This window comes from Mastomys coucha, unplaced genomic scaffold (genome assembly GCF_008632895.1).
Source record: "Mastomys coucha isolate ucsf_1 unplaced genomic scaffold, UCSF_Mcou_1 pScaffold15, whole genome shotgun sequence".
Classification (NCBI taxonomy): domain Eukaryota; kingdom Metazoa; phylum Chordata; class Mammalia; order Rodentia; family Muridae; genus Mastomys; species Mastomys coucha.
The window spans coordinates 108,199,274-108,226,438 of record NW_022196897.1 but is presented as its reverse complement, the minus strand read 5'-3'; the positions used below and the strand labels follow the sequence as shown (position 1 = coordinate 108,226,438).

At 42.3% G+C, this 27,165-nt stretch overlaps 1 protein-coding gene across 1 annotated transcript; it reads left to right on the top strand.

Moving 5' to 3' along the window:
• Positions 1–11,240: 11,240 nt before the first annotated feature.
• Positions 11,241–27,164, top strand: Gatm (glycine amidinotransferase). Its single transcript, XM_031371704.1, has 9 exons — positions 11,241–11,384; positions 12,543–12,761; positions 18,493–18,688; positions 19,601–19,791; positions 21,738–21,875; positions 22,028–22,192; positions 23,741–23,804; positions 24,642–24,758; positions 26,811–27,164. Exons 1-9 carry the CDS (start codon positions 11,316–11,318, stop codon positions 26,921–26,923), a joined length of 1,272 nt encoding a protein of 423 aa, XP_031227564.1. The 5' UTR covers positions 11,241–11,315; the 3' UTR covers positions 26,924–27,164.
• Position 27,165: the final 1 nt, after the last annotated feature.

Sequence of the window (27,165 nt, the reverse complement as noted above, 5' to 3'; positions counted from 1 at the left end):
TGCTCTTGAGGACAATTGACTGCTGCTATAGCAGTGGCCCAGTGGTCAGCCATAGGTGGAGAAAACCAAGAAGGCATCTGTTTCACTTCCTCCAAGGCCCGGGGGAAGATTGTGGAGGAGTGGGTAGAAAGGATGGAAGAGCGAGAGGGAGGGGCGATGTGCTGTGTTACTATATCCTATAAAAATCGAAACATTCCCTCCTAGAGGGAGGGGTAGGTCTCTGGAAGTAAAGAAAACATGCAGTCTCAGAACAAAAGTGGAAACCAGAAGGCTCTAGCTTTCTAAGGGCGTAAGACTCTCAAAGGCCTCAGGAATTGTCATCCACACTGGATAGGCTTTTGAGCACGTAGCAACCACTGAGTGACCCATGGTCCTATAAGAGCCATACTAACCACACAACTACACTAGTGTAAGTAACACAAGAAACTCAGTAGCTCCACTGTCTGATGGAATCTTTGGCCTGTCTAGCAAACGTCACACGAGTCCCCATATAGCCACTTATTAAATATCCATTGTTAATTAATTTAATAATAATGCTCTAGTTTCATTTCTGTTTCTCTGATAAAATGCCACCATGAAAAAGCAAGTTGGGGTGGAAGAGTATATTTAACTTATAATTCCAGCTTACAGTCCATCACAGCAAGAGAGTCAAAGCAACAGGAGCTGAGCTGGTCACATCGCACCCACAGTCAAATGCAGAGAGAAATGAGTGCGTGCCTGCTTGATGTTCAGCAAGCTCTCTCTATCCTTTGACAATCCATTTCCCCAAACCATGGGACTGCCACTTTCAGAGTGGATCTCCTAACATCAATTGAGATAACCAAGACAACCACCTTCAGACATGCACAGGCCAACCTTGTCTGGAAATCTCTAATCAAGACTCTTCCCTGTGGTTTTAAGTTGTGTGCAGTTGTAGCAAGCCAATAATGTACCTGGTATGCATTTCCTAATGCCAAGCTAGACATTATGTTCTATGTCCCCTAAGGGTACTTTAAATATTTCTGAGCTATAGAATACTGATTTGCTCTCTGAAGAGAAACAAACAAAACTCAACAACCAAGTGTCTCTTGGGAACAATAAGAGAAAATGCATTGGTATTCACGTTAAAAAAAAAAAAGCATTTGTTACACAATAAAACCAGTTGAGATGTTCAAAATATGCATGGCACTACCAAGGAGTAGGAAGTGCATTCATTGAGTATTCGGATGCATCTTGGACAACAACATAGCACCATGTTACTTATCTAATGACACGCAGAAGAGCCCAACAACCACAGTTCTTAAAGCACTCCTGGGAAGCAGGATGTGCTGAGCTCTGGCTCTCTCAGCTTCTGTCCTATGCATGACCTGCCCACATTCTAAGAGAAGTAGAGTATTTCTTGAGTTTTATACAAGATTTAGCCTCTCTGTATTGCTGATACTCAAATGAGATGGTATATATGAAATTATTTTAAAATATCACACAAATGAGAGAGAGGGAGGGAGGGAGGAGAAGAAGGGAGAGGAGAGACAGAGAGAGATAAGAGAGAGAGAAAGAGAGAGAGAGAGAGAGAGAGAGAGAGAGAGAGAGAGAGAGAGAGAGAGAGAGAGAAAGTTTTATATTTTATATGTTGTCCTGCAAGGTACAGTGGTATGCATCAATAATCTGAGCATTCAGGAGTCTGACATAGGAGAATTATGAGTTCAAAGCTAGCCTTGGCCTCATAGTAAGTTTTGTCTTAAAAAGTAAAAGGTGCCATAATGCAAAGGAAGTAGACTTTCAGTGTAGGAACCAGATAGGGAAAGTATTTTTCTTCCCCATTTCTGAACCTACTGTCAACATTGTTTTGTTTCTTAACATCCTGTCCTGCTAGTTCCTCTTCTCCTCATTTCCAGTTGGGGCACTGAGGGATTAAATGACTTAGGCAAAATCATCCTGCTAGTAAATTGCAGAATTGGAGGATTTAGCTCCTAAATCTTTGCCTCTGTCCTGGACTGTTTCACTCTGCCACAGTGCCTGCCACAGTATTAAGGTAAAAATGTTCCGGCAGCAGGCAGAGGTTTTCCTCTTTATTATTTATAGCTCTATCAGCAAACTAACTCCAACATGATCTTTGTTACTAATGATGACAAATACTGAATAGTAATAGTATAATTCATGCTATCAACTTTATGTGTGTGCATGTGTGATCATCTAAGGAAATGAAGAATTCTGCAACAGCTCTGCACAACTTGCAACACAACAGCATATCTATTAAGAAAAGTTTTCATGTTTTTCTTGTGCTGGTCTCTGGTATAAGATAACACTCAAGTTACCATTTGCTAAAAAAAAAAAAAAAAATAGGTTAGGCATGAAATCGGCAAAATCGGCTTATGGCATCATAAAAAAAGTTAACTACTTCCTGGAAATGCAAACACAATGCTTTCAAAAGCATCGGGATGGAACAGTGAAAAACTAGGACTTAAAAGATGCTGTGAGATTGACTGGTTTGTGCAACTAGGCCTACAGAGGCTGTGTGTCTCGTCCCAGGCTAAGTGCAGAGGCCTAGCAATGGCCAGAGTCAGTTCTCTTGATCGGCATGTGGCCTGCTCTTCCTTTTCTCTGGAGTTCTGAGGCAGGCTGTCATGTATGCAGCGATCACGTGCAGCCTTATAACGGCAGTACCTGTCACTTGGGACTCAAATGCTTTATTTTGTGATTTAAAAAGTAGATTTCATATCCTTGATTAGCTTTACTTGAAAACAGTTTAAGGTGCCGTGGCTTAGATCTTGGAGGTCAGAGAAAGTAGGACCGGAAGCAGTCTGATAAGATGCACATGGGCGCTATCCTCACGCCCCAGGAGGAAACAAGTTCTGGAAGAGGACCTTTTTTCCAACAACCTGATGAAAAGCAGCTTACGATCAAAGAGAAGATTGTTGAACTTTCCAAGATCAAAGGAAAAAGGTGTAAAATTATAATTGATGTAATTATAATTGAATGATTGGTTGAGCTGTGGTTTACAATTTTAATATGTTACATACACACTAGCTTAAATTGAAGACAGGGCTTAGTTCTCATGTGCCACCTTTTTTTTTTCTTCTCGCATTGGTCCTGCTCGCTCCAGCCCAAAGATTTATTTTTTTATTTTTATTTTTTTAAATAATTTTCTTTAGATTTATTTTATTTATTACTATACATAAGTACATTGTAGCTGACTTCAGACACACCAGAAGAGGGCGTCAGATCTAATTATGGGTGGTTGTGAGCCACCATGTGGTTGCTGGGATTTGAACTCAGGACCTCTGGAAGATCAGTCAGTGCTCTTATCCGCTGAGCCATCTCACCAGCCCCCCCCAAAGATTTATTTATTTATTATATGTAAGTACACTGTAGCTTTCTTCAGACACACCAGAAGAGGGCATCCGATCTCATTACAGATGGTTGTGAGCCACCACGTGGTTGCTAGGATTTGAATTTAGGACCCTCGGAAGAGCACTGACTGCTCTTAACCGCTGAGCCCTCTCTCTAGCCCCTTATGTGCCACCTTATGCAAGCCGTTGTCCGGCCGTTGTTTCCACCATATGTTGCAGCTGTGCTCTCGAAAGAGCAGCTCAGCTTTGCCTCCCTCCTAGGGAGGAGACTGCAGTACTGATGCGCCAGCTCTCCACATTCCAAAGCTTAGCTCCCTGAAGGCCCAGCCCTGCCCAGTGGGTACGCAGTGGCTAAATGGCTGTTTGCAAATCCAAGCCATGGTCCACCTGACTCTTCTTTTCACAGCCCCATATTAAGCTTCCTACTCCTTCTATGAAGGACTCGAGCCTCGTGTGCATACAGTTCTAAGGCCAGTTAGAAACCATGCTGATTCCAACAAAGAAGAAGCAAGACTATAGGAGAAATGTAGGCTGGGAGAAGAGCAGTGGGTAGCCTTCGACTTCTGATCCTAAGTATACCTGTAAGGGCTAGGGAAGCATCCCTTCCCCTAGCTCATAATAGAAGTCGTCCAGAGCTGCACAGAGCTGGAAGTAATAAAGACCTAGGACCCCACGTAGAGAAAGGAAGTACCATGTGATCCCTGGCATGTGAAGGCCTGCGTTGGAGCTCTCACGCTGAGTTTGAGGCCCTCCAGCGGCTGACCCGCTCCCTGCCCTCCAGTCCTCTACTCCCCTAAGCTTTTTGATGTAGTGGATACCTCCTGTGACCATCAAAGAAGCCACAGAGTAAGGAATGTTCCAGGCAGTTCCGTTTAAAGATTTTGTTTTGTTTTTAAGTTTTAAACATTCTTTCAAAAAAGAAAAAAATTTAAACAACCAGGCAAAAGCTGTAACCAGAAAGGAACGGCAGGGAAAAACTAGCCTTGGGTGTCTTTGAATAAAACAGGAGACTAAAAGTTGGCGATTGTTTGGGTTTCCCACTCCCACCACCCCCACAGTTGAGGGCCTTCTCAGACCTGATACTCCCCTGCTGCAGAGCTGAGCTAGTCCAGAAGCTAACCCCATGACACTCACAGAAACCTTTGCTAGGGGGGTCGGCAGGCTTGAAATCTGTCCACCAAGGAGAGTTAATCGCTTTCCAGAAGACGCAGTTTGCAGGATGTCATATCTGTCTCTTCTAAAGAAGGTCTTCATAATACAAAGTAAATAAAATAAAAACCTTTGCCTCTCTCTTCCATTTCCAGCTTGCAACATTTCTGGCTTAGGCCTTGCAGTATGTAGTCCTTGTATTTTGTTCTGCCCTGAAATTTCGGATAAGAGTAAAAGCAGAAAATGAGGGTTCCTAAACAAAAGTTTAAAACTAATCTTGCGAATTCTGCGTAACTAATCCTGCAGGCTTTTCTTAAAGCCGGGGTAAATGGCCATGGCCATATTCTGCCACTTTCCTCCTAGGTGGAGAAAATAATAGGACAGCGTTCTTCTTTTGTGACATTGCGCAAGATCAGGATGTTATGGGCTCCTGAAGAAAAGAAAATCTTATTTTGGGGAATGATAATTCTGGAAAGTTGCTCCGCAACTTTGTTATCAGAGAGACAAGAGTGAAACAGCTAGCTTAGAGCTCAGAGTGCCCAGCAAAGCCGGCAAAGGAGCCAGGCAGAACCGCTTTCCCACGCTAATCTCCTGTCCTCTCCAGAACAGCCTGTGGGCCAAGGGCAGCCAGGTGGCCATGGGAGGCTTTCTCCCACAGCGATGCCTACAGTTTTGTCCAAGCTGAGCTGCAAAGGAAAATACCACTGACAACAAGGAAATGTCTGTGTATAAAGAAAAGCAGCTTTGAGGGTTTTCTTCCTCAGATTATAAATGTAATAGTGTCTCATACAGAAAGTACACAAGATATTTAAAATCAGAAAACTACAGATTATTTATCACATTTCTAGTCCAAGACAGTCACTAGCTTTTGATATTAAAATTGTTCTGGATAATTAGGAATCTCTTTGTAAACCTCCTTCTTAAAGGATGCCCGTTCTGCCCCATAATGACATTTGTTTATTCTAAATCTTAACTTTATTCATCCATTAAAAAAAAATTCCAGGGGCCAGTGATGTTCCTGAGCAGGTAAAGATGCTTGCTGCCAAGCCTGATGACCTGAGTTCAAATCCCGGGACCTACATGGTAGGTTGTTCTCAAAGTTCCGTCTGTTCGTATATCCATGGAATTGTGTGCTCACTCACACACAATAAATAACAAATGTTTAAATATAGAAATAAAAAAGAAACACTCACTAAGGAAAAATATATTTGTTCATTGGAGAGTCAAGAATTTTGCCCTATGTCAAATGTATTGCAACTCCCTGAACTACTCTCTGGAGCATGATCATTCAAATCTCTTTCTTGCTTTAGAGTATTTTCTTTTAAAGACCTAAACCAGAAACAAAAATGAAAGTCAGCTTGAAGAAGATTGCTGAAACAGAGTGGGAGAGGAGTTTGGACTCCAAGGATGAAATGGGAGAGAAAACAGAGGAGCTCGTATGCTGTGTGGATTTTATCAAATGAAACTGGCCTTTGAAAAATGGCCAAGTGTCTGGCTAACTCTGCAGGCAGAGCGTGAGACTCAAGGACAGGAATTTGCCTGATGTATACTCTGATATCAAGATACTACCTCCGTCTTTTAGTTTATATTTGACTTGTAAGAGGAGAAAGTGTTCAGTGCATTGAAATTCTAGAGGATTCTTGGAAATTAACATGAAAGATGTAAGAAAGTCCCTTGGAAGATGCCACGCACACTTTGCGTGACAGCGGTATTTGAGGTGTAAACTTTAAGGAAAGTCAGTCTCTTGCCTCCGCATTGTCGCCTGGCACCCCAAACTCAGAGGTAGCCCAGATATGTCCTCGTACTTGTGTGCTAGGAACTCACCAAGATATCATTTCTTTACAGCTAGCAAGAGAAAATTCGGACATTGCTCTCTGACTTTCATCAATGTTCTAACGTCTTAGTCAAACCCTGGCTTGGAATGTTAAGCCATTCTAACTAATTGACTCCAGCACTGTGGGTAGGGCATTAAAGCTTACAGAATGAGAGAACAATCTCAGGACAAGATCAGGTGAAATTCTCATTCTTAGTCAACATAAGGCAGGCCATATTAGATTTGCAGCTGAATCACTCCTTGGAACTAGCTTAACAAGTGTTCCCTGGGGCTAACCTCCGCTACCCCAGAAAAACAGCATAGTTGAGGAACTTACTTAGGCCCACCCAGTCTGTAACCAAAACAACAAACTGAAGAGGAAGTATCTGTACTTGGCTCCTAAGCCAAGGTCACCTTAGTCAGAGCTATCTTTCTTTCAGATTGTAATCTCTGTTTAGTTCTTGTTAAATTAACATATATTTACTTTGTTGTTGACTCATTGTGTTCCTAAGGAAGGCTGACGTACCTGTACCTTGTTTTGATGTATCTTGACCATTGTACCACCTGACTCTTTCAAACCCTTCTGTATCGACTATATAAACCTGACTCCATATTTGAAAAATACACTCAGACCTTACACCACTCGTGTCTAGTCTGTTTGTCAAAGCCGAATCCCGTGCACACCTGGCCAGAACCCATCGTCCCGCAGAACAAGGGACCCCGTAAGAAATCCCAGTCCGTGGCAGGAAGAGACTGTTGTTTCTTCTCGTCTTCTTAGGGCTGCATCAGTTTGAAGGCTGGCTTAAGCTGAGATTAGTTTAAATGCTTAGAGACAGCTGCAGTTAACCTTCATGGACGCTTTTCTTTGCAGGGGTCTTCTGATGAAAGAATCCTCATTAGGAGATGCTGAACATAGCCATGTAGAGTTGATACAAATCCTATGTGGATTTGCAAGGTTGCAGTGTGGAGGTTGCCCACACGAGTTTTTGAAGCTTCATTTGAAGTCAAAGACGGTACGATATCAATGCTGGGCTTAGAGCATTGAACAATCCATTGATGGCTGGGCTGTGTCAGGCGTGGTGCTCAGGGTACAGTGGAAGATAAAACAGGCTCCCTGTCCTTGAGGGGCCTAGAGCCTACAGAAAGAAAACCGGCTAGTCATAGACTCCAGGGAAGAATGTCATGAATTAGAAGAACATTGGGTATAGGGTAAAGAGGCCAATCCTATAGCACCCTAGGTACAGAATGGAAGGGTTAGCTCTTCAGACTGATTAGGCAAGTAAGAAAGACAATGTTAAGCAAAAACAGTGGCCTGGGATATAGTTCAGAGGGCAAGTGCTTGATTGTCACATATGTAAGGCACTGAATTTGATCCCCAGCATCACAGAAGTAGAAAATAACAATAACAAAGAAGAAAAGGAAAAGAGGAAAAGTATGAAAGAGATGAAGAAAGGAGAGGAAGAAGAGGAGGAGGAAGGGGAGGAGGAAGGAGGGGAGGAGGAGGCTACTGGAGACAACGACTGAGTTGCACAGGGCTCACTAGATTCTCACAGAGAAGCCCACACACTCACTACTTGATACTTTACAAGGAGGGCCCTATCTTTCAGCCTCGAGATCTCTTGTTCTTGGCCTGTTTGGGTGACTCCCTTTTCCCCTGCTCCATCTGCGTCAAAGGAGAAGGTTGCTTTGTGAGTTCAAAAGTTGGAGGAATCACTCTTATCAATAGGTTTCACTTCTCCAGGGATGTGAATCCTCTGATTTCACCCTTAGCTGGTTCTGGATTAATAGACTGTGATAGCATCCACTTGGCTTCCTTTTCAAACTCCGTGTTGGTGATCATACTGTTGTTAAGGGCAACCTTTTGTGTATGTTTTTATTTATTGGGTAATTCATTCATATGTCAAAATTCAAAGCTACAACAGAGTTTACAGGGAAAAATTCTCACCGTATCACAAAGCCAACTGGAGACAATGTAAGCTCTTAGCATTTATGTATCCTTGCCAAGAAATGTTGTTAATGTATCATAAATAAAACTTTTTTAAAATTTAAAACAGAGTTTTTTCATTCAATATATTCTGATTATAGCCGGGCAGTGGTGGCACACGCCTTTAATCCTAGCACTTGGGAGGCAGAGGCAGGCGAATTTCCGAGCTTGAGGCCAGCCTGGTCTACAGAGTGAGTACCAGGACAGCCGGGGCTACAGAGAGAAACCCTGTCTCGAACCCCCCCCCAAAATATATATATATATATACATATATATATATATGTATATATATATATATTCTGATTATGGTATTGCTTACACCACTGCCTCCCAGACCCACCCCATCTTCCCACCCATCCAAATCCACACCCTTTCTTTCTCTCTCTCATCAGAACACAAGCAGGCATCTAAAAAATAATGGTAAAATATGATAAAATAAAAACAAACTGGAATACAATGAAACAAACTACCAGGAGAAGAAAGTCACAATAAACACATATGGATACAGAGACACACATGTTCATACACACAGAAATCCTATTAAAAAATACAACAGTGGAAACTATAGTATGTATACATGCAAAAGAACTGTAAGGGATCAAAACAAAAATAGTGGCCAGACACAGCATTATGAGACAAGGAACCGCCAACCTTGAGTTTGTTTTGTGTTAGCCATCTGCTGGTGGGACAAAGTCTGTCATTAAGGGTGCTTGGTATATCAAGTGAGACTCCACTAGAGAAAACTAACTTTTTCTTTTGTAAGTGATTATCCGTTAGAGATCACTTCTAGGTTAAGGATGAGTGCTTATATCCACTTCCCCTCTCAGTGCTGTGACTCCATCTGGCTTAGACCTGTGCAGGCCCTGTGCATGCTGCCACAGCCTCTGAGTCCCTGTGTGTTTCAGTCCTACTGTGTTTGAAAGGTACTGTTTCTGCTGTGTTCTTCGTCCCCTCTGGCTCTCACACTCTTTCTTCTCTTCTTCTGCAGAGTGCCCTGGGTCCTGAAGACAGAGATTTGATGGATTTTTAAAAATCTCATCTGGGGTCTCAGTCATCCCTCCCCGACCCCTGCAGTCCATCCCATGTAGGACGGAGTGTTCTGGGGTTTCTCATTTTCTGCTCCACGGCTGGCTCTAGGTCTCTGGTGATGGCTGAGCAAGTCACTCATCTGAGTATAGCAGAATGCTATTAGAAGTCAAATAATATTATTGTAGCTTTCCTCACTGCATTCTAGTTGTGAAAATATAGTTTAGTTACCTTATTTGAACTTGAGTGTTAATCTTTTCCCTGATTTTATTTTTTTCAATCCTCAAGATAGAAAAAATAAAGTACAGGGTGGGTGGTTTAATTTGCTTTTATAACAGTAGGACTGGTGTTTGAGGCTCCCTCTCTCCTACTCTGTTTCCCTCCTGGATTACAAGAGATAAGGGTGTCAGTTTGGCTGTAAGTCTTTCCCATTATCTAAAACTAAGTTGCACCCTAACCTCATTTTAGTCAGACACTCTTAGATTTTACACTTTCAAAATAAAAATACTGTCTTTAATGAGGGTCATGAAATGTTTTCAGATCTCTGACAGAACTGAAACCAAGCAAAGTGAAAGTCTTCTTATGTGAACTCACCAGCCATTGTTTGAAACAGAGTATCAGACCAAGCCTGCCTGGAACTTGCTAAGTAGACTGAACCTCTATGCCCTGTCTGAGAAGGCTTGTGGTGAGGTTTGGTTTGTCTGGTTTGGTTGGTTCGGTTGTTTGGCTGTTTTTAAATGCATCGTGAGTGAGCACACCTTTACTAAGCTATATCCTTAACCTTAACCATCTTTTTAAATCCCTTTATTGAGAAGGGCGCAGCTCTGGTCACCCTAAGTGCACCCAGAGACAAAGCCCCCAGAGTCGATTGTGTTCTTCTATTGGGTAAAGGTGCTTTGGTAAGTTTTGAAAAATTCTTGAGATTCCCCAAAGCCCTCACTAGCAGAAGGAGCCTGCCTATTAGAGAGGTCCAGGGTTGTGAGTCCAAGCCACACAGCATTTTAGGAGCATAGCTAGGATAGGAATCTAGATTCACGGGCTCCCTTCACGGCACCAGGACCTTGGGGCCTCTCTGTTAACAGAGTATTACCTCGTAGTCATACAATTCTTAAGAGCTGCCTAGATTTACAGGCACCGTTTATTTTGGTCTCTGGTTAGCTCGTGGGCCAGGAACAATCAATGCCACCGTTCTCAGTTTCTAGAAAACACAACACAGAGAAGCCGGATGTGCTCATTGCACATGCCTATAGTCACAAGACCCAGGAGAACGGAGGGCTGGAAGCCAGATTGGACCACACAGCCAGGCAAGGAGTACTCAAATCTGCCCCTTCCGTTAGGAAGCGACGGGTCTATTCGAGTTCTCTAGTTTTAGTTCTATAAATCCAGTTAAGGAAACTATTTTGTAATCAAGCACCCAAGTCATGTCTTTTAAGAAACCTTTTAAGCTGTGCTTCGGATGGAGAAGCTAACTGCAGCCCTCCCTTATTACTTCTGACTTATTATTATCTGTCTGTTCTCAGAATTGAGTTTCCCAAAGCAAGAGCTCCTAGCCAAAGACCATTTGAAAGTGTCAGTGTTCTAAAGACCACCACCACACGGGCTCAGGTCGCAAAAGTTGGAAGCTAACCCGGGGTCGTTTCACTCACTGTCCCATGGGGTTCTGGCTCATTGCACACATCTAAACTTAAGCCTAAGACTGTCCCTGGGGGTTTGCACATTCAAGTTGCAAATGGACTTTCAACAAGAGAGCCGAACGACCCATCCCGGCTAGGCATTGGGTAGCCTCCTTGTGGGTCTTCTCTGCTGCTGACCTGAGCCAGTCCGGGAGGCAAGAGCTAAAAAAGGGCCAGCCCCGGGAGGTGACCCGCGGACGCCGCGGCCACCTGTTCCTGGCAGCCAATGGGCCGGGCCCTGGGCGCGGCTACAAAAGCAGCGCGCGCGGCCGCAGGCTGGGAGCTGGCGCGAGCTTGGCGACCAGGACCTTGTGCACGCGGAGCAGCGGAAGACCTGGACGATGCTGCGGGTGCGGTGTCTGCGCGGCGGTAGCCGAGGCGCCGAGGCGGTGCACTACATCGGCTCTCGAGTGAGTGCCTACTCGGCCTCGGGACCTGTGCGGGGTGCAGGGTGGGGACCCAGAGGGAGACTGGACATCCCAGTAAGAGTGTGGCGTGATCTGGGTTCGGTGGCCCGGGAGGGCGTTTTCTGGGAAGATGCATGTGAGGGCATGGATGGAGCCTATAGGCAGGTTCCCCCTGAAACACGGATCCCCCGGGCTTTACAGGGGAGTTGGAATGCGTCCGTCCTGTCCCCCACCTGCTGCTCCTCCAGGCCCTCTGCTTCCTTGGGATATCCGAGCCCATGCCTGCAGACCCTCCCTTGCTCCTTGACAGGAATAGATCTGGCAGATGAATTCTGCCAGCAGCTGGTTCTTGAACAGCTGTCACTAGATCTCTTGCTTTGGGTCTCCACCCTTGGGTCCCTCCGGCTCCCTTCTAGGGGGATTTTTAACAGCCTGATAGAGTTTGGGGGCGGGGTGAGGTTTGCACCACGGGGAGTGGGTGAGGGAATCTTCCTGCTCTGGGTGATACAAGCCTGCCTAAAAAGAAGAGAGAAATAGAGAGGGAAGGGGAGGGAGGAAGGAAAAGAAAAGAGATTTTTGATATGCTTAGATCTCTTTTTAAGTTTACATTCTGTGCCTGCCTGGGTTAATCCTCCTGGTTCAGATGACAGTCGTTCTCTGACTTGAAATATGCAAAAAAAGAAAAAAAAAGGATTAAAAAAATGATTGGGGTTGCTTATTCTGAAAGAAACGGTCTTTTCAGAACCCATGTTATTTACAGTAAAAAGGGCTCCGTTTTGGTAACCTTCAAGACCGAGGAAAAAAGACTTCCTCCTTCCCTCGGACATTGCCCAGACTTACTGGGCACTTCCTTGAGGAAGAGGATGGCCTATCTTCTAAGAAAGTTTCTGAAAGTTAGTTTGCAGCAACTTTGAGATAGATGTGGGGAACGGGTTGCTGGGAACCAGATCTTTCTAGGAGTTCTAAAAGGTTACAGCATGGGACACAAACCAAATCAGTCTATCATCAACAAAATGTTACGTGTTTTTTTTTTTTAATCACCCCAAACCCCTCTATTAGTCAACATCTTAGGGTCTCCTCAAGGACGTATCTGTGTTATCCTGAGTTCTCACATTCTAACCACACCTTGTTTGTGTGTTTGTTTGTGTGTTTGTTTTTAAGCTTGGAGGATCCTTAACAGGATGGGTGCAGCGAACTTTCCAGAGCACCCAGGCAGCTACAGCTTCCTCCCAAAATTCCTGTGCAGCTGAAGACAAGGCCACCCATCCTCTGCCCAAGGACTGCCCTGTCTCCTCTTACAACGAATGGGACCCTTTAGAGGAAGTGATAGTGGGCAGAGCTGAAAACGCCTGTGTTCCACCATTCACAGTGGAGGTGAAGGTAAGCCAGGAGCGCCATGGGTCAGGAAGCCAGTCCTCAGCATCTGCAGCCTGGATTCGGCCGCAGCTCTCCTCTGCAACTGCTTTCACTTCGCTGGGGCAGGGGAGTGATTTTTATGGCATTTTGCTTGATATTTACAATTTTCTTCCTTCTTGAAACCTCCCTGAGAGTTCAGGGGAACTTTCCTGGGAAGTTATTCTTTGGGTATTCCTCCATATTGTCCTTGACAACTTGTTAGTCTGTGGTCTCAGTTTCTGCCCAGTACTCAGAGCCATCCCCGCAGCTTCTGGTCCCTCCTTCACTCCAGTCCAGACCACTCTCCTACTTGCCATCCAATCTAGATCTACACTAGGAACTCCACAGTGAATAACTGCCACAGAACCCCACACTCGGCACAGCTAGAATTTCAGCTGCTGGACACCTCTAAGCCAAAGCCTTCATTCCCTCCTTTTAATGTTTGTCAGTCTTGTTTAATCAAGCCAAAACACCAGGGATCTTCGACTATCCCAGCTACCAATGGAGTGACATGTTTCAAACCCAACTTTCATCATGTGACTCATTGTGCTGTCATGGTTCCTCTGCTTTTCCAACTCCCTCCTTCCATTACTGAAGACAAAGAATGATATTCCAGTTTCTTCAAGCTGGCTCTTTGCACCTCCGAGACTCTCAATTTACTTATTGCCTCATCTTAGAGATGTGTTACTATAGCAGATATTCGTTTCTTTTTATGTTTCTTTCTCTTCTAGTATTCTACCTGAATTTTTAGCAAAGAAAGATCCATGCCTTTGCTCCCACCCAAGTATCTCTCACCCATTTTCCTGTACTTCCTTCCACGACTATCTAGCTACAAAATGCCTTTCTCAATTACTTCCAGAATTTCCTGGCAACAAGTAATATATTCCTCTTTAAAACTAGATTCCTAGTATTTATTTGGAGTATTTTGGCCAGGGTCCTTATGGGCTAGTGTTCAGGTGATGTGTTATATAATGGTTCCTTCCATTTTGCAGGAGCAGCTCCTAAGATCTTTTTTTTTTTTTTTTGGTTTTTCAAGACAGGGTTTCTCTGTATAGCCCTGGCTGTCCTGGAACTCACTCTGTAGACCAGGCTGGCCTCAAACTCAGAAATCCACCTGCCTCTGCCTTCCCAAGTGCTGGGACTAAAGACGTGCGCCACCATCGCCCGGCCAAGCTCCTAAGATCTTGTTCATCATGAGTTATAAGTACATCTTGAGTATACTTGAGTTCTTCCTAAATACTTACATTTTCATTTGTAATAGAGTAAAGAAATACATCTGTAACATCTCTATCACCAGAAGTACATTGACATAAAGGAGCTTCATTTCTGTTTGGAGAGATACAATGTATATTGATACAGATTCTAAGTATCTGATGCCACCCAGCTGGCGAGGCAGTTAGAAGTGCAAGGAATGCTAAGAAAAGAGTCATGCCAAGCACTGGTAGTTACAAGAATTCTGAAGGAAGACAGTTCTTAAGTGAGACCTGGCAGACACAGCAAAAGTCTCTTCCTATTGGTCTGAGTATAATTTTGGTTCTGATAACTGAATTTTGATGAACAGATTAATTTATATGCTATCCTCATATTTTAAAATAAAATAAGGCATAATGTTTCAAGGAATTTTCTTGAAAAGAAGTATCCCTGACCATCTTGATTGGGAAAATTCAAATTCAGGTAATGATTTATCATTTAACCAGTCTTTAAACTATTGACCATTACACACTTGTAAGATCTGACCTTAACTGTTTTTGTGTGTGTATGCCTGTATGTAAGCATGTGTGCCTGTGAAAATACTTGTCCAACCAGAAGAGGGTGTCAGATCCCCTGGAGTTAGAGTTACATGTGGTTCTAAGTTATCAGACATCAGTGCTGGGAACTGAATTCTGGTCGTCTGGAAGAACATCAAGAGCTTTTAACCACTAAACCATCTTTACAGCCCTACTACCATGTGATCGTATGGAATCAGATGTCTCAGGCATCATTTGAAGTGTTTTGTCACCAGATTTATGACTTTAGACTTTGTAGCTTTAAGTACTTGTGGAATGAATGTCATTTAAGGCAGGAAGGAGGCTTGCATTGAATTAGTTATTTGATCAAAGTTGGAGAACTAGTCTTATCAGCTGCTTGATCAACCAGCAGAATTCCTATAAAGAAGTTTACAAACTACCTCTCAAACTTAAACATGAAGGTATCAAGTTACATGTCGCAAAACACAAAATATGGAAATTACAAGTCATAGTTTTATGAATCCAGTTTGCCAGATACTATGCTTGGAATATAATAGCTGTAGATTAGCCATATTGATTTCATTTACATTTCATTGAGGGAGAGAAAGTAAATAGAAGATATATACATTCTCTAGAAGGGAGACAGACAGACAGATGAATCTTGTGAAGCTCAGGCTAGTTTTGAACTTGCAGTGCACCCAAAGATGACCTTGAGTTCCTAATCCCCTCTGACTCTACCTTCTAACTCATAGGGTGATGGACCATATGCCGCCAGGCCCAGGAACACAGATAAGTTGCTCTACTTGAGAACAATTAAGAAATAAAATAATGGCTGGGCTTGATGGTACATACCTATAATGCCAGCAACTCAGGGGATTCAGTCAGGAGGATCTTGTGTTCAAGTCCAGCCTAGGCTATGTGGCAAAACCTCATTTCAAAAAGAAAATAATAATAAAATAATGTAGTAGAGTTTCTCTAGGTGAATAGAGTTTAAACTATAAGACATATGTGTTGGAGATTTTTTTTTTTTGATCTTTTAAGGAATAAGAAACAGCTGTCAGAAAGCACTATTTTAAAAATGTAATGGCCTGTTCTTTTTGTAAAACATACTAAATAGTTGCACTTTTTTAAAAATAAGGCCCTTGATAGAGGACTTTAAAAAATACTATTAATTAAGGTTAATATAAATACAAGTTTATTGCCAGATTAACAAAAAGTTTTTGTCTACTGATATTTCTTAGCTCTCTGAAGAGAGTGTTTAAAAATTAATGTGGCAGAGACTCTGCACAGAGGGTTTTAGGATGTGGGGAACACAATATTTCCAGGACTTCACCTCCGTCTATGCCACAGGTTATTAAAGACATCATGCGCTACAATAGAGTGTTCCTTACCTGGAAATGCTTGGTTAATGATCGCTAACTTATTTAGCAAGGTTGAAAAGTAAGAGTAAACAATTTCTAACTCTTTCTTGGAAAATGTAATTTTCCCTGATCATTTGAACTTTGTCCAGCATTTGCCAGACTATAAACTGCACAAACATCTGTTCAAATAACATTTTTCCCCACAAACACTTGACTTAGTGTTTCATATCAAGGCAAGGTTGTCTCTAAGACTCCTGTCGGATACTTTGGAGTGAGACTGGCAAGATGGCATGACTGTGCCTGCCACAGTTCAGTGTTGGATTGTCAAAGGCTTCTTGTCTCTTAGTGGACTGTAGGGGATGTGCCTGGCATGAGAAGATGGGACTGGTGAATAGACTGGTAGTGGTACCAGGATGTGTCAGAGACGGAAATAAAGAGTCATTATTATCCCCTGCTTCTAGCTGCTATTGAAGGAATTCCTAGGGGGAGAGAACTACTTGTTGTTTTGGTTGGGTGTTTGGTTTAGTTTTGTTAGGAGTGGACTAGCCATAAAAGTTTGCAAATGTTTAGTGCTGATAACATTTTTCCCTGGGTCAGAAATTGAGCCTTCGATTTGTTCATAGATCTTCAAAAGTCAAGTTAGTCAGAACAGGGACCAACAAACTTTTTTTCTGTAGAAGTTGAGACAATAAATGATTCAGGTTTTGCAGAGAACATAAGTCTACATTGATTCTCTGCTTTTTTACTATAATAGGAGAGCAGCCACAGGTCCTGTGTAAACAAAATAGCATGGTATTTCCCCTTAATTGTGTGTTTATAAAAATAAGAAGCCACTGGGCAGTGGTGGTGTACGCCTTTAGCCCCAGCATTTGGAAGGCAGAGGCAGGTGGATTTCTGAGTTCGAGGCCAGCCTGGTCTACAGAGTGAGTTCCAGGACAGCCAGGGCTACACAGAGAAACCCTGTCTTGAAAAACAAAAAGAAAGAAAGAAAGAAAAAATTTAAGAAGCCCACCTAGATTTGGCCTGTGAACCTTAGTTTACCAACAACCCAGCTGCAAGGGTGAAGGATCCGGTTTACAGTTTGTTCTGTATCGTCCAGCCCGTCCCAGCCTAACTAGAGGCCAGATTACATTCATATATATTTTATACTATCAGACTAAGATAAATATGGAAGCCTATGTGTGATCTGGGACAGCCTGGTCTGTCTACATAGTGAATTTATAGGTTAGCCCAGGTTGCAAGATGAAACCCTGACCCAAAACACACAAACAAACCCAAAACTCTCTAAGAACAAGAACCATAATAAATAATTGTCATTTTAGAAGGCTTTATGTGCCAAGTTGAAAATATTCAAGCTTATAGGACATAGTAGCCAAGCCCCTGACTCTATTTGGAATACCGTCCAGTCAGAGGGCTGAAGGTCTTATCCTGTTCATTCAGGTAGGAAGTAAGCAAATGACTTCTCAGAGCCTGGGCCTTATGCGAAAAAGGGCCATATGTTCATGTATCTGTCTCTTGGATAGGATTGCCAAGTGCACTTGAGTCTTTAACCCTTTCGGCCCCTCTTTTAAATGAGATGCAGCAAACAGTAAACGCATGCCCAGCATATTTCTTTAAATGGACTGATAACTTAGATGCAAGCAGAAAAATCTTAATCGAAACTCTTTTTGATTTTTTTTTATATTTTGCTTCTAACTGTTGGAAGGTTTTTACATACTTAGCTTCTACAATACTGAAACTCTGTGAACCTGTGTATCAAATTACTTTCTTCCTGAAGGGCCTGAAGTGACCTAAGATTGAATTCAAGAGAATTGGGGGTGTGAAGTGTGAGACACACTGACAGACAGGCCCCGCAGCCTGGCTACCATTGCTTCATGGTTTTGTAAAATGCACACTCCATCCAATGAGAAAGGAGCCGTGAGTGTGAAGACGTGTGTAAAGCACATTTGAAAATATGCCCTAATCTTAACACAGTGAGAAGATCTTTTTGCCCCACGAGGATCTCTTGAAACAATGTTTTCCTGAAAGGACTCAGGAGTTTGCGGAGAGTTTAGGGGCTTGGCTCAGTGTATGGTTTTTATTCTCTTACTTTGCTTTCTTAGCCCTCCTGTTTTGTCTCAATGGGATACTGTAACAGGAGTATCTGCATCCTGTTTTTTCTGTGAAGCATGGCCTGGAAGAGTCCAAGCCTGAACTGGGGACTAGGGGTTAGGCATAGCATCTGAGGCAGAAGAATCAAAGACCTCAAAGTATCAAGATAATTTCCAGGGGCTAGAGAGAGATGCTCAGAAGTTAAGAGCACTTCCTGCTTCTCCCGAGGATCCTACTTTAGTTCCCAGCTCCCATGTCCAGCACAGCTCAGAACTGCCTATAACTCCAGTCCAACACCTTTTTCTGGCTTCTTTTGGCCACACAAAAATAAAATATGTTTAAAAATAAGATCCTCATTCAACAAATCCTGGGTATCTACGCAAAGATTGGCAAGCTTAATGCTAGGGATCAGCTCTGGACAAGATCTCTTTGTAGTCTGGGCCCCTCTCATGCTATACACGTCATTGTTCACAGCCTGTGAGCCTACCTTCAGCTGCACCATTCTATAATGCTTTGTTTACTTTGTTCTGCTTCTAGGCCAATACATATGAAAAGTACTGGCCATTTTACCAGAAAAATGGAGGCCTTTATTTTCCCAAAGATCATCTGAAGAAGGCTGTTGCTGAGGTCGAAGAGATGTGCAATATTTTATCAATGGAAGGAGTGACCGTAAGGCGGCCTGACCCCATCGACTGGTCACTGAAGTATAAGACTCCTGATTTTGAGTCTACAGGTCAGTGCTGTCAAGTAATCTGGCAGAGCCTTGATTTTCCACTTCTGTCTTGGGTATGTAAAGAGAAGACTCTATGGATTTCTTGAGGAATCCTTTTACTTATGAATCCTTTGAAGCTTTAGAGATTATGAGGAAGAGTCTGGTTCATTTTGATATGATTGAGGTACACACATTCTTAACTTCTAAGTGTGGTAGACATTCTACTAAGAACAGCGAGCTGTCCTTGGTCTTCCTTAACAACAGAAATTAAAAGGGAAATAGAGGGGCTGGAGCTACAGCTCAGCGGTTAAGAGCGATTGCTACTCTTGCAGAGAATCTGAGGGTTCAGTGTTCACAGGGCACACATCAGGAAGCTCATAATAGCTTGTAACTCTAGCTCCAGAGGATCTGACACTCTCTTCTGTCCTCCACAAGTGCACATACTCTCACACAAACACACACACACACACAGACAGACAGACACACACACATACACAGACACACACACACACATACACAGACACACACACACACACACACACACACACACATTACCATTACATCCCAACTGCTTTTGTACTTGAGTTCTAGAATTTATTTTTCAGAAAGATCTTAGCCTAGTTTTTAATTGTGTGATACTGCCCATCAAAAAATCTGTTTCTGTATCTTAAAAGGAGGTGGGATCTACAAGTAGAGAAGGATTGGTGGTTCAAAATTTCTCTCACTTCTTGCTTTCCATTTTGCTTGACATTACCACCCAACACGGAACTCTTGTCAGCAATCCATTCTAGTGTATATCATTGCATTTGCCCTGTTTTATATAAATATATAGACATGCAAATTTTTTTCTACAAAGACATGTTGTTATACATGCTTTTAATGTCTTGGAAATCTGAGTCACTGAGGTTCCCATGGGACTCTTTGGTCTGATAGGTTTATACAGCGCAATGCCTCGAGACATCCTGATGGTTGTGGGAAATGAGATTATAGAAGCTCCCATGGCATGGCGCTCACGCTTCTTTGAATACCGAGCATACAGGTCAATTATCAAGGACTACTTCCACCGTGGTGCCAAGTGGACAACAGCACCCAAGCCCACAATGGCTGATGAACTGTATGACCAGGTAGGTCCCTAGGTATAGCTTGTTGATGACTTCCAACTTCTCTGCAGAGGATAAGAAGGACTGCTCTCATACTTTGCACATACCGTGTATTTTCAGTTTTAAGAATTGGTTATGTTTAGATGAAACTAACAGCAAATGTTAATGATCATAGCAGCAGTAATAATAGCTCACATTTATTGCTTACTCTGGACCTAGTCCTGGCCTCAGGATATATCATCAATCATATTTATTCTAATAAGAATTCTAGAAGGGAGTGCTATGATTTTATCACAGGGAGAAGAACTCGTCCTAAGGGCACATTGCTGTTCACTGCTAGAGCAACAAAAATCTTTAGGCTAAAGTCTTTTTCCAGCAAAATTATCTGGTGCCTAGGCCAGAATCACAGTAAGATGACAGAATGGTGTCTAGGCCAGAATCACAGTAAGATGACAGAATGGTGTCTAGGCCAGAATCACAGTAAGATGACAGAATGGTGTCTAGGCCAGAATCACAGTAAGATGACAGAATGGTGTCTAGGCCAGAATCACAGTAAGATGACAGAATGGTGTCTAGGCCAGAATCACAGTAAGATGACAGAATGGTGTCTAGGCCAGAATCACAGTAAGATGACAGAATGGTGTCTAGGCCAGAATCACAGTAAGATGACAGAAGCAGCTGAGCTTTCAGCTTTCATCTACAGGTTCTGCACCCAAGAATTCAACCAACTGTGAATAAATAATATTTTTGAAAATTATGCCTGTCTTGTCTTTCAACAACAGTATAGTGTAGGGTTCATTTACGTAACATTTGGGTTACACTGAATGAAGATTAGAACTAGTCTAGAGATGTTCTAAAGAATGTAGGAGGACAGGCATCATTCCTATGTAAATGCTGTACAATTTTATGTAATGGAATTGTATATCCATAGATTTTAATATCTATGGTGGTACTAGAACCTATCTTCCCATAAATACAACGAGGGATGTACGTCCTTATTAAGCTAACTATTACTCATAGAAAAATCACTTATAGAAATTTTTAAAAATTATTCTAGCCATTTAAAGATAGAAATAAACCAGGCAAATTCAAATGTGGTGAGAGAAGCATGGCATCTCATTTTAGGGTAGGAATTGGGCTCAGGACCAAATTCCTTCTCTAAAGGAGCAGGGTGACTTCATCCTACTGGCTTTCAGTATCATAACTAGCTGCACGCATGCATCCATGTGTCCTGGGCTGTCTTCAGAATCAGTTACTGCCCTGCACCACTTGGTTCTGAGCAGCAGGAAGTTATGCTAACACCTGGTTTTACATTTTTGTTGTGGTGATGGTTTTATTGTTTTGATTTGTTTATATTACTTTTCTGTTTTCTGTGGCAAGGTACTTGAGAAAAAGAATCTAAATGAGAAAGGACTTATTTTGGTTGGTGCCTTGGTAAATTTCATTGGCTGGCCCCACCTTTGTATATGCTTTGGCAGAAAAGCGTGTTGGCAGAAGCATCCAGGAGATGTATGACTTCTTGGCCGACAGGAAAGAGAGAGGGGATACAGGAAGAGACTAGAACAAAATAGAAACCCCACCTCCCAAGGACACTGTCCCAGTAACCCACTTTGTCCCAACTAGGCCCCACTTCCTAATGTTCACCACCTCTCAATAATGTAGTCTTATGACTCCATCAAGGAATTCATCCACTGATTAGGCTAGAGCCCTTTATTTCCAGTTGTTTCTGGAAATGCCAAGGGATATGCTTCACTTATCCCTTCTGTTTTCCTTAACCCAATCAGATTGACTGTTAGAATTGATCATCACGGAACAACAACTTTTCTATGGGTGTTTTAATCAAGAGCTGATTGGGAGTAATTTGGGAAATCGTGGTATAGAACTAATTAATTTTTAAAATCATGTATATCCTTGTAAATAAGTTCATTAAAGAAAAATAAATGCATTTTGTGTCTTCTCGTTCCAACTAGGATTATCCCATCGATTCTGTGGAAGACAGACACAAACTGGCTGCTCAGGGAAAGTTCGTGACAACCGAGTTCGAGCCTTGCTTTGATGCTGCTGACTTCATTCGAGCTGGAAGAGATATTTTTGCACAGAGGAGCCAGGTTGCTAAAGGCTGGCTCTGAAATCTCACCTACATCATTGCATTCTTTATTCCTAAATTAACAACTTTTAGATCCTACACACTTTTGGTTTTCCGAAGTTAGAATGGAATCTTTTAGAGATTTTATTTATTTATTTATTTATTTATTTTCAGGTTACAAACTACCTGGGCATTGAGTGGATGCGTAGGCATCTTGCTCCAGACTACAGAGTACATATCATCTCCTTTAAAGACCCCAATCCAATGCATATCGATGCCACCTTCAACATCATTGGACCGGGTCTTGTGCTTTCCAACCCTGACCGTCCCTGTCATCAGGTAGGAAAGTTCTTAGCATACCTGAAATGCTAATGTCACTAGCAACTTCATTTTAAACCAAAGATTGGTACCTTTAGCAATTCTAAATATCAAATCTAGCACTAATCAGTGGTCTTATTATCAGGCTTTAAATTGCTCATAGTATATTTACAAGATATTCAATGTGCAGAAGTCTACACGGCTGTTGTGATAGTTAGATACTAGCACCAGACTTAGATTTTAACTGTTTGCTGTTGTCAAAGCATTGAATTTGTGTCTGACTACATTATTATTCAACAGTGATTTCCTTACCATTTCCAATTGGGGTTCAACGGGATTATAAGCACGTGACTTCAGTGTGGCCAGAGCAATGCCACTGAGCAGGAGGTGTCTTCCCCTTCAAGTGGCTTAGACTCTCTTCATCCTGCCCCACTCTGGGGAGGAGCAGATCTGCCAAGCCTCAGCTGCTCTCTCCCTATCCCCCTCAGCCTCTTGCCTCTCAGTCCAGCTGGACAGTGAGTTATTTGCAAGGTTTCAGGATGCCTTTTAAAAAGTACTTTCATGCTGTGCACAGTTCATTTCTACCCCTTATTTTCACACCTAATGACCAGGATGATTCGTTTCATTTTAGTAGACTGTGTTGATATTCTAAGTGAGTGTATGGTTGTACGTAGAGATGGACGACCATAGTGGCAACTATGGTGCTTTGAGACTACATCTCTGACATTTGTCCTTATTCATGGCTGTGCAGAATGATGGAACTGTGGATCATACTGACTGTGAGTTTGGCATCATCACAATGGTGTTTTCTTATAACTAAATAGTATCTTTGGAATTTTAAGTTTTTCTGATGCCTGAAAGCATCTCTGGGAGGACAAGATCACACACAAGAATGCATGCACACACACACACACACACACACACACACACACACACACACACACACACATATCATGTAATTAAGTTGTTCTTAGACAACTTTGGACTTACAATACATTCTCCCCTCAACCCTCTCATAATCCCAACCCAACTCCTCCCTGCCAGTCCCTCCTCAGATTTATGACTTTTGGATTGATTTTTGTGACCCATTTGGATTGAACTTACCCCACCAGAGCCTGGTGGTATCACCACTGGGTACAAAGAGAAGACAATGACTCTACAAATGGCAAACAGTTCATTAGGGTAGGGGTGGGGGGCTGAATCCCTCTTCCATGGATCCCTGTCAACAAGCCAAGCCCATTCTTATACAGACCCAATACAGGCATCCACAGCTATTTTAAATTAGAATTTGAACAAACTCATCAATTTTTAAACATTTCATACATCCTTCTTTTGGAAATGGAGGAGACAAAGAATTGCCAAAAAGAGTTATTAATGATAAGGAGAGCTGGGTATGATAGCACATGCCTCTAATCCTAACTACTGGTGATGTTGAGGTAGGTGGATTGCAAGATCAAGGCAAGCCTGGGCTACATGGCAGACCCCATCTTAAAAAAATAAAACATAAGGACTGCCAGAAACCAACTAGTAAATGTGGATTTAATTCTGTTGGGTTGTTTGGTCTTGCAGATTGATCTTTTCAAGAAAGCGGGATGGACCATAGTTACTCCTCCAACACCAGTCATCCCCGATGGTAGGTCTACTTTTACATCCTTCCTGACCAAGGATCTTCACCTGTAGAGAGGCCAAGTCTTATCAAATTAGAGTCGGTATTTCCCCACTGAGTGGTAAAGTGATGGCTAACCTAGAGTCAGGCTGCAATGTGTGTGTGAGTTTTTCTTTTATAGAAAATAAAATTAGAAGACAGATTTTTTTAAAAATACTATATAAAGCAAGATATGACTTTTAAAATAAGATAGGATGAAATCCAAATGTCCAATGAGGATGGATGGATTTGTGGTATTTATAGATATGTTGGTTTAGAATTGAAAAATTTGGTCTCAGAGCTGGGAATGCAGCTCAGTGGTAGAGCACTTGTCTAGCATGCTTAAGTCCCTGGGTTTGATCCCCAGTAGTACAAAAACTACTTAGAAGCAGAGCATGATGGAACAAGTCTGTTTGTTTTTGTTTTGTTTTGTTTTTTTCAAGACAGGGTTTCTCTGTGTAGCCTTGGCTGTCCTGGAACTCACCCTGTAGACCAGGCTGGCCTCGAACTCAGAAATCCACCTGCCTCTGCCTCCCAAGTGCTGGGATTAAAGGCGTGAGCCACCACTGCCCGGCAATGAAACAGGTCTGTAATATCAGCACAGAGAAAGCTGAGGCAGGAGGACTGCAAGTTCAGTGTCATAGAGAAAACTTGTCAGAAAGAAAAAGGTAGTAAAAAAAAAAAAAGTAAGATAGTAAAATAAGTTTCCATGTGGGAGGTGAGGCAGGAGAGGGACTGTCACTTCAGCCTCCTTCCCTGGTAAGTCACGCTCTAAGCAAGCATGGCATCAGGCAGTCGTGGTTTAACAGTTGTTGCCCTTTGCAGATCATCCCCTCTGGATGTCATCCAAATGGCTTTCCATGAACGTCTTAATGCTAGATGAGAAGCGCGTGATGGTAGATGCCAATGAAGTCCCAATTCAAAAGATGTTTGAGAAGCTGGGTATGTGTGACAAATGTAGCTTGTTGTCATGTGTGTTAATGTTCACCACTAGCTGAAGAAAAGGTGTGCAGAGTCTAATATATGGTTGCTTGAATTCAGTTTCTGTTCCCTTTAAAAGGTACCAATTTGTTATTTTATAATTGTCTAGTGCTTTTTGTTTCTAACAAGCATAGTCTTTGGAAGTTGGGAATCCAGGGACTAAACCACCAGCCAAAGAATACATATGGAGGAACCCATGCTCCAGCTGCACATGCAGCAGAGGATAGCTTTATCTGGCATCAATGGGAGGGGAGGACTTTGGTCCTGTGGAAGCTTGATGCCTCAGTGTAGGGGGATGCTAGGGTGGTGAGGTGAGAGTGGGCACATGGGTGGGGGAGCACCCTCAGAGAGGTAGGAGGAAAGGATGAGGGGCTTACAGAGGGGAAATTTGGAAGGGGGACAACATCTGAAATGTAAATAAATAAAATAACCAAAAAAGAATAAAAAATAGTAAAAAAATAAAAATAAAAAGTTGGGGATGCGTCATGAGCTCCAAAAACTTCCCTTGTTGATAGTTAATAACCTCTGTAATTCTGCTGGTTTCCTTTTACCCATGTGTTGAGACTTACTGATATTCAAATGAGCTTCCCTGCCTTCTCCAAAGAAGAAATTACTGAAGGTCCTTTAGAAGTAATTTAATGGTAATTGCATGTTTCGAGGGCTTAAAAGTGACATATATATGCACTAAGATTAGTTAACATGGTTCTGAAATGCAGTAGAGAACACCAACCAGCCAGTCATTCCACTTTTAAAGAGCAAAATTGACTTTTACTTAGGGCAAAGATTTCCTATTCTGCCTCTTAAGTTTTAGGTCAGGATTTTAATACTGTTGAGGAAAACAGTGAAAGAAATGATTTCACGTGAGCCATCTGACATGTCCTCAGGGTGAACTTGGATATAGCCAGGCAGCTTACTACCTAAACTGGAGTTTGTTAAAATTTGCTCTACATTTCAGATATAGTCCATAAAAGATTATTTTCCTATTTGCTGCATCCACCCATAATGTAGAATCAGTTTAAAAATAAGACAGCCTGGCAGTTTTGAATTGACCAGAATCTAATGGTTGAGCCCATAACACAAGCCACTTTTCCTTGGCTTTCGTTAACAAATTTCTTGATCTATTATGTTTTTCTCCCAACGTAAACTAGTAAAAAGTGCCAAGTAATTTGATTTGAGAGTTTATTTTTTGTAGTTACAGTCAAAATTCTAGATGTGGAGAACTTCTATAAGTTTTACCAAGTAGCTCTGAGTCCCTCCAATTCAGGAAGAGTAGACTTTGACCAGACAGGGCATAGATGCTTCTTATCCCACGCCCCACATAGGGGGAGTACCTCGGGGAAGTCTTTCTCATGCCTCCTTGTTCTTGTCACCACACAGTGAGCACTATAGTGACTACAGCTCGCCTGCCTCCCCAAACGAAGGAGAAATGGAACAGATTATCTATTTTAAAGGCCTAATGTGTCTAACAGAACATTCTTGCCATTAGATAAATGGCCTACTCACACTGTAAGCATGTCCTTACAAAAAGTGCCAGATAGAGTGAATTGTCTGGTCAGCTGTGGTACCTGAATAACCATACAACTGAGATATTAAACTACAGCTCTGACATGTTATTTCCTGGAGGTGGCCTGGCACAGTTAATCTGTAAAAGATGAATGTACCTCATTGTGCCTATGTAGAGTCAACTTTTCAGTACTTAATACTCAGTAGGTATATCTCATCCCAGGCTATTGATTTCTGAACACAAAACAGAACACAACCTGAGTCTCTTGACTTTCTGTTGAAGATGTTATATTAGTAGTGGGCTGGGTTAGACAAAATGTAATCTATGATAAAAAACAAAAAGATTCAGAAAGAAAGGACCATTGTGGACCAGACCATCCTGAGGGATCTGAACCTCCACATTCCTCCAGGTGTTCAGACTTTACTCTCCATCGAGCAAACTTTGTGTAAGTCTCTCTTAACTGGCCTTGTCTTTCTCTTAACTGGCCTTGTCTTTCTCTTTCAATGCAGGTATCAGCACCATTAAGGTTAACATTCGAAATGCCAATTCCCTGGGAGGAGGCTTCCACTGCTGGACCTGCGACGTCCGGCGCCGAGGCACCCTTCAGTCCTACTTTGACTGAGCAGGCGTGGTGTGTCTTGGGGCCTAACCTCAGATATTCCTAAGCAGCAGCAAGGAAGGCCCTTCTCTCGCTTTAACAAATGCATGAACTGTAGTGCTCTGAACAATCACAGCCTTAACAGGGTTCCCAAGCCTGGGCTACTTTTTGTTGATGTAAGGAAGATAACTTGACAGGTCTTACTTTCTTCTCCTAAAGTTATTTACTATTTGGCTTCAAATATAAAAGTTGAGTAAATGTATACC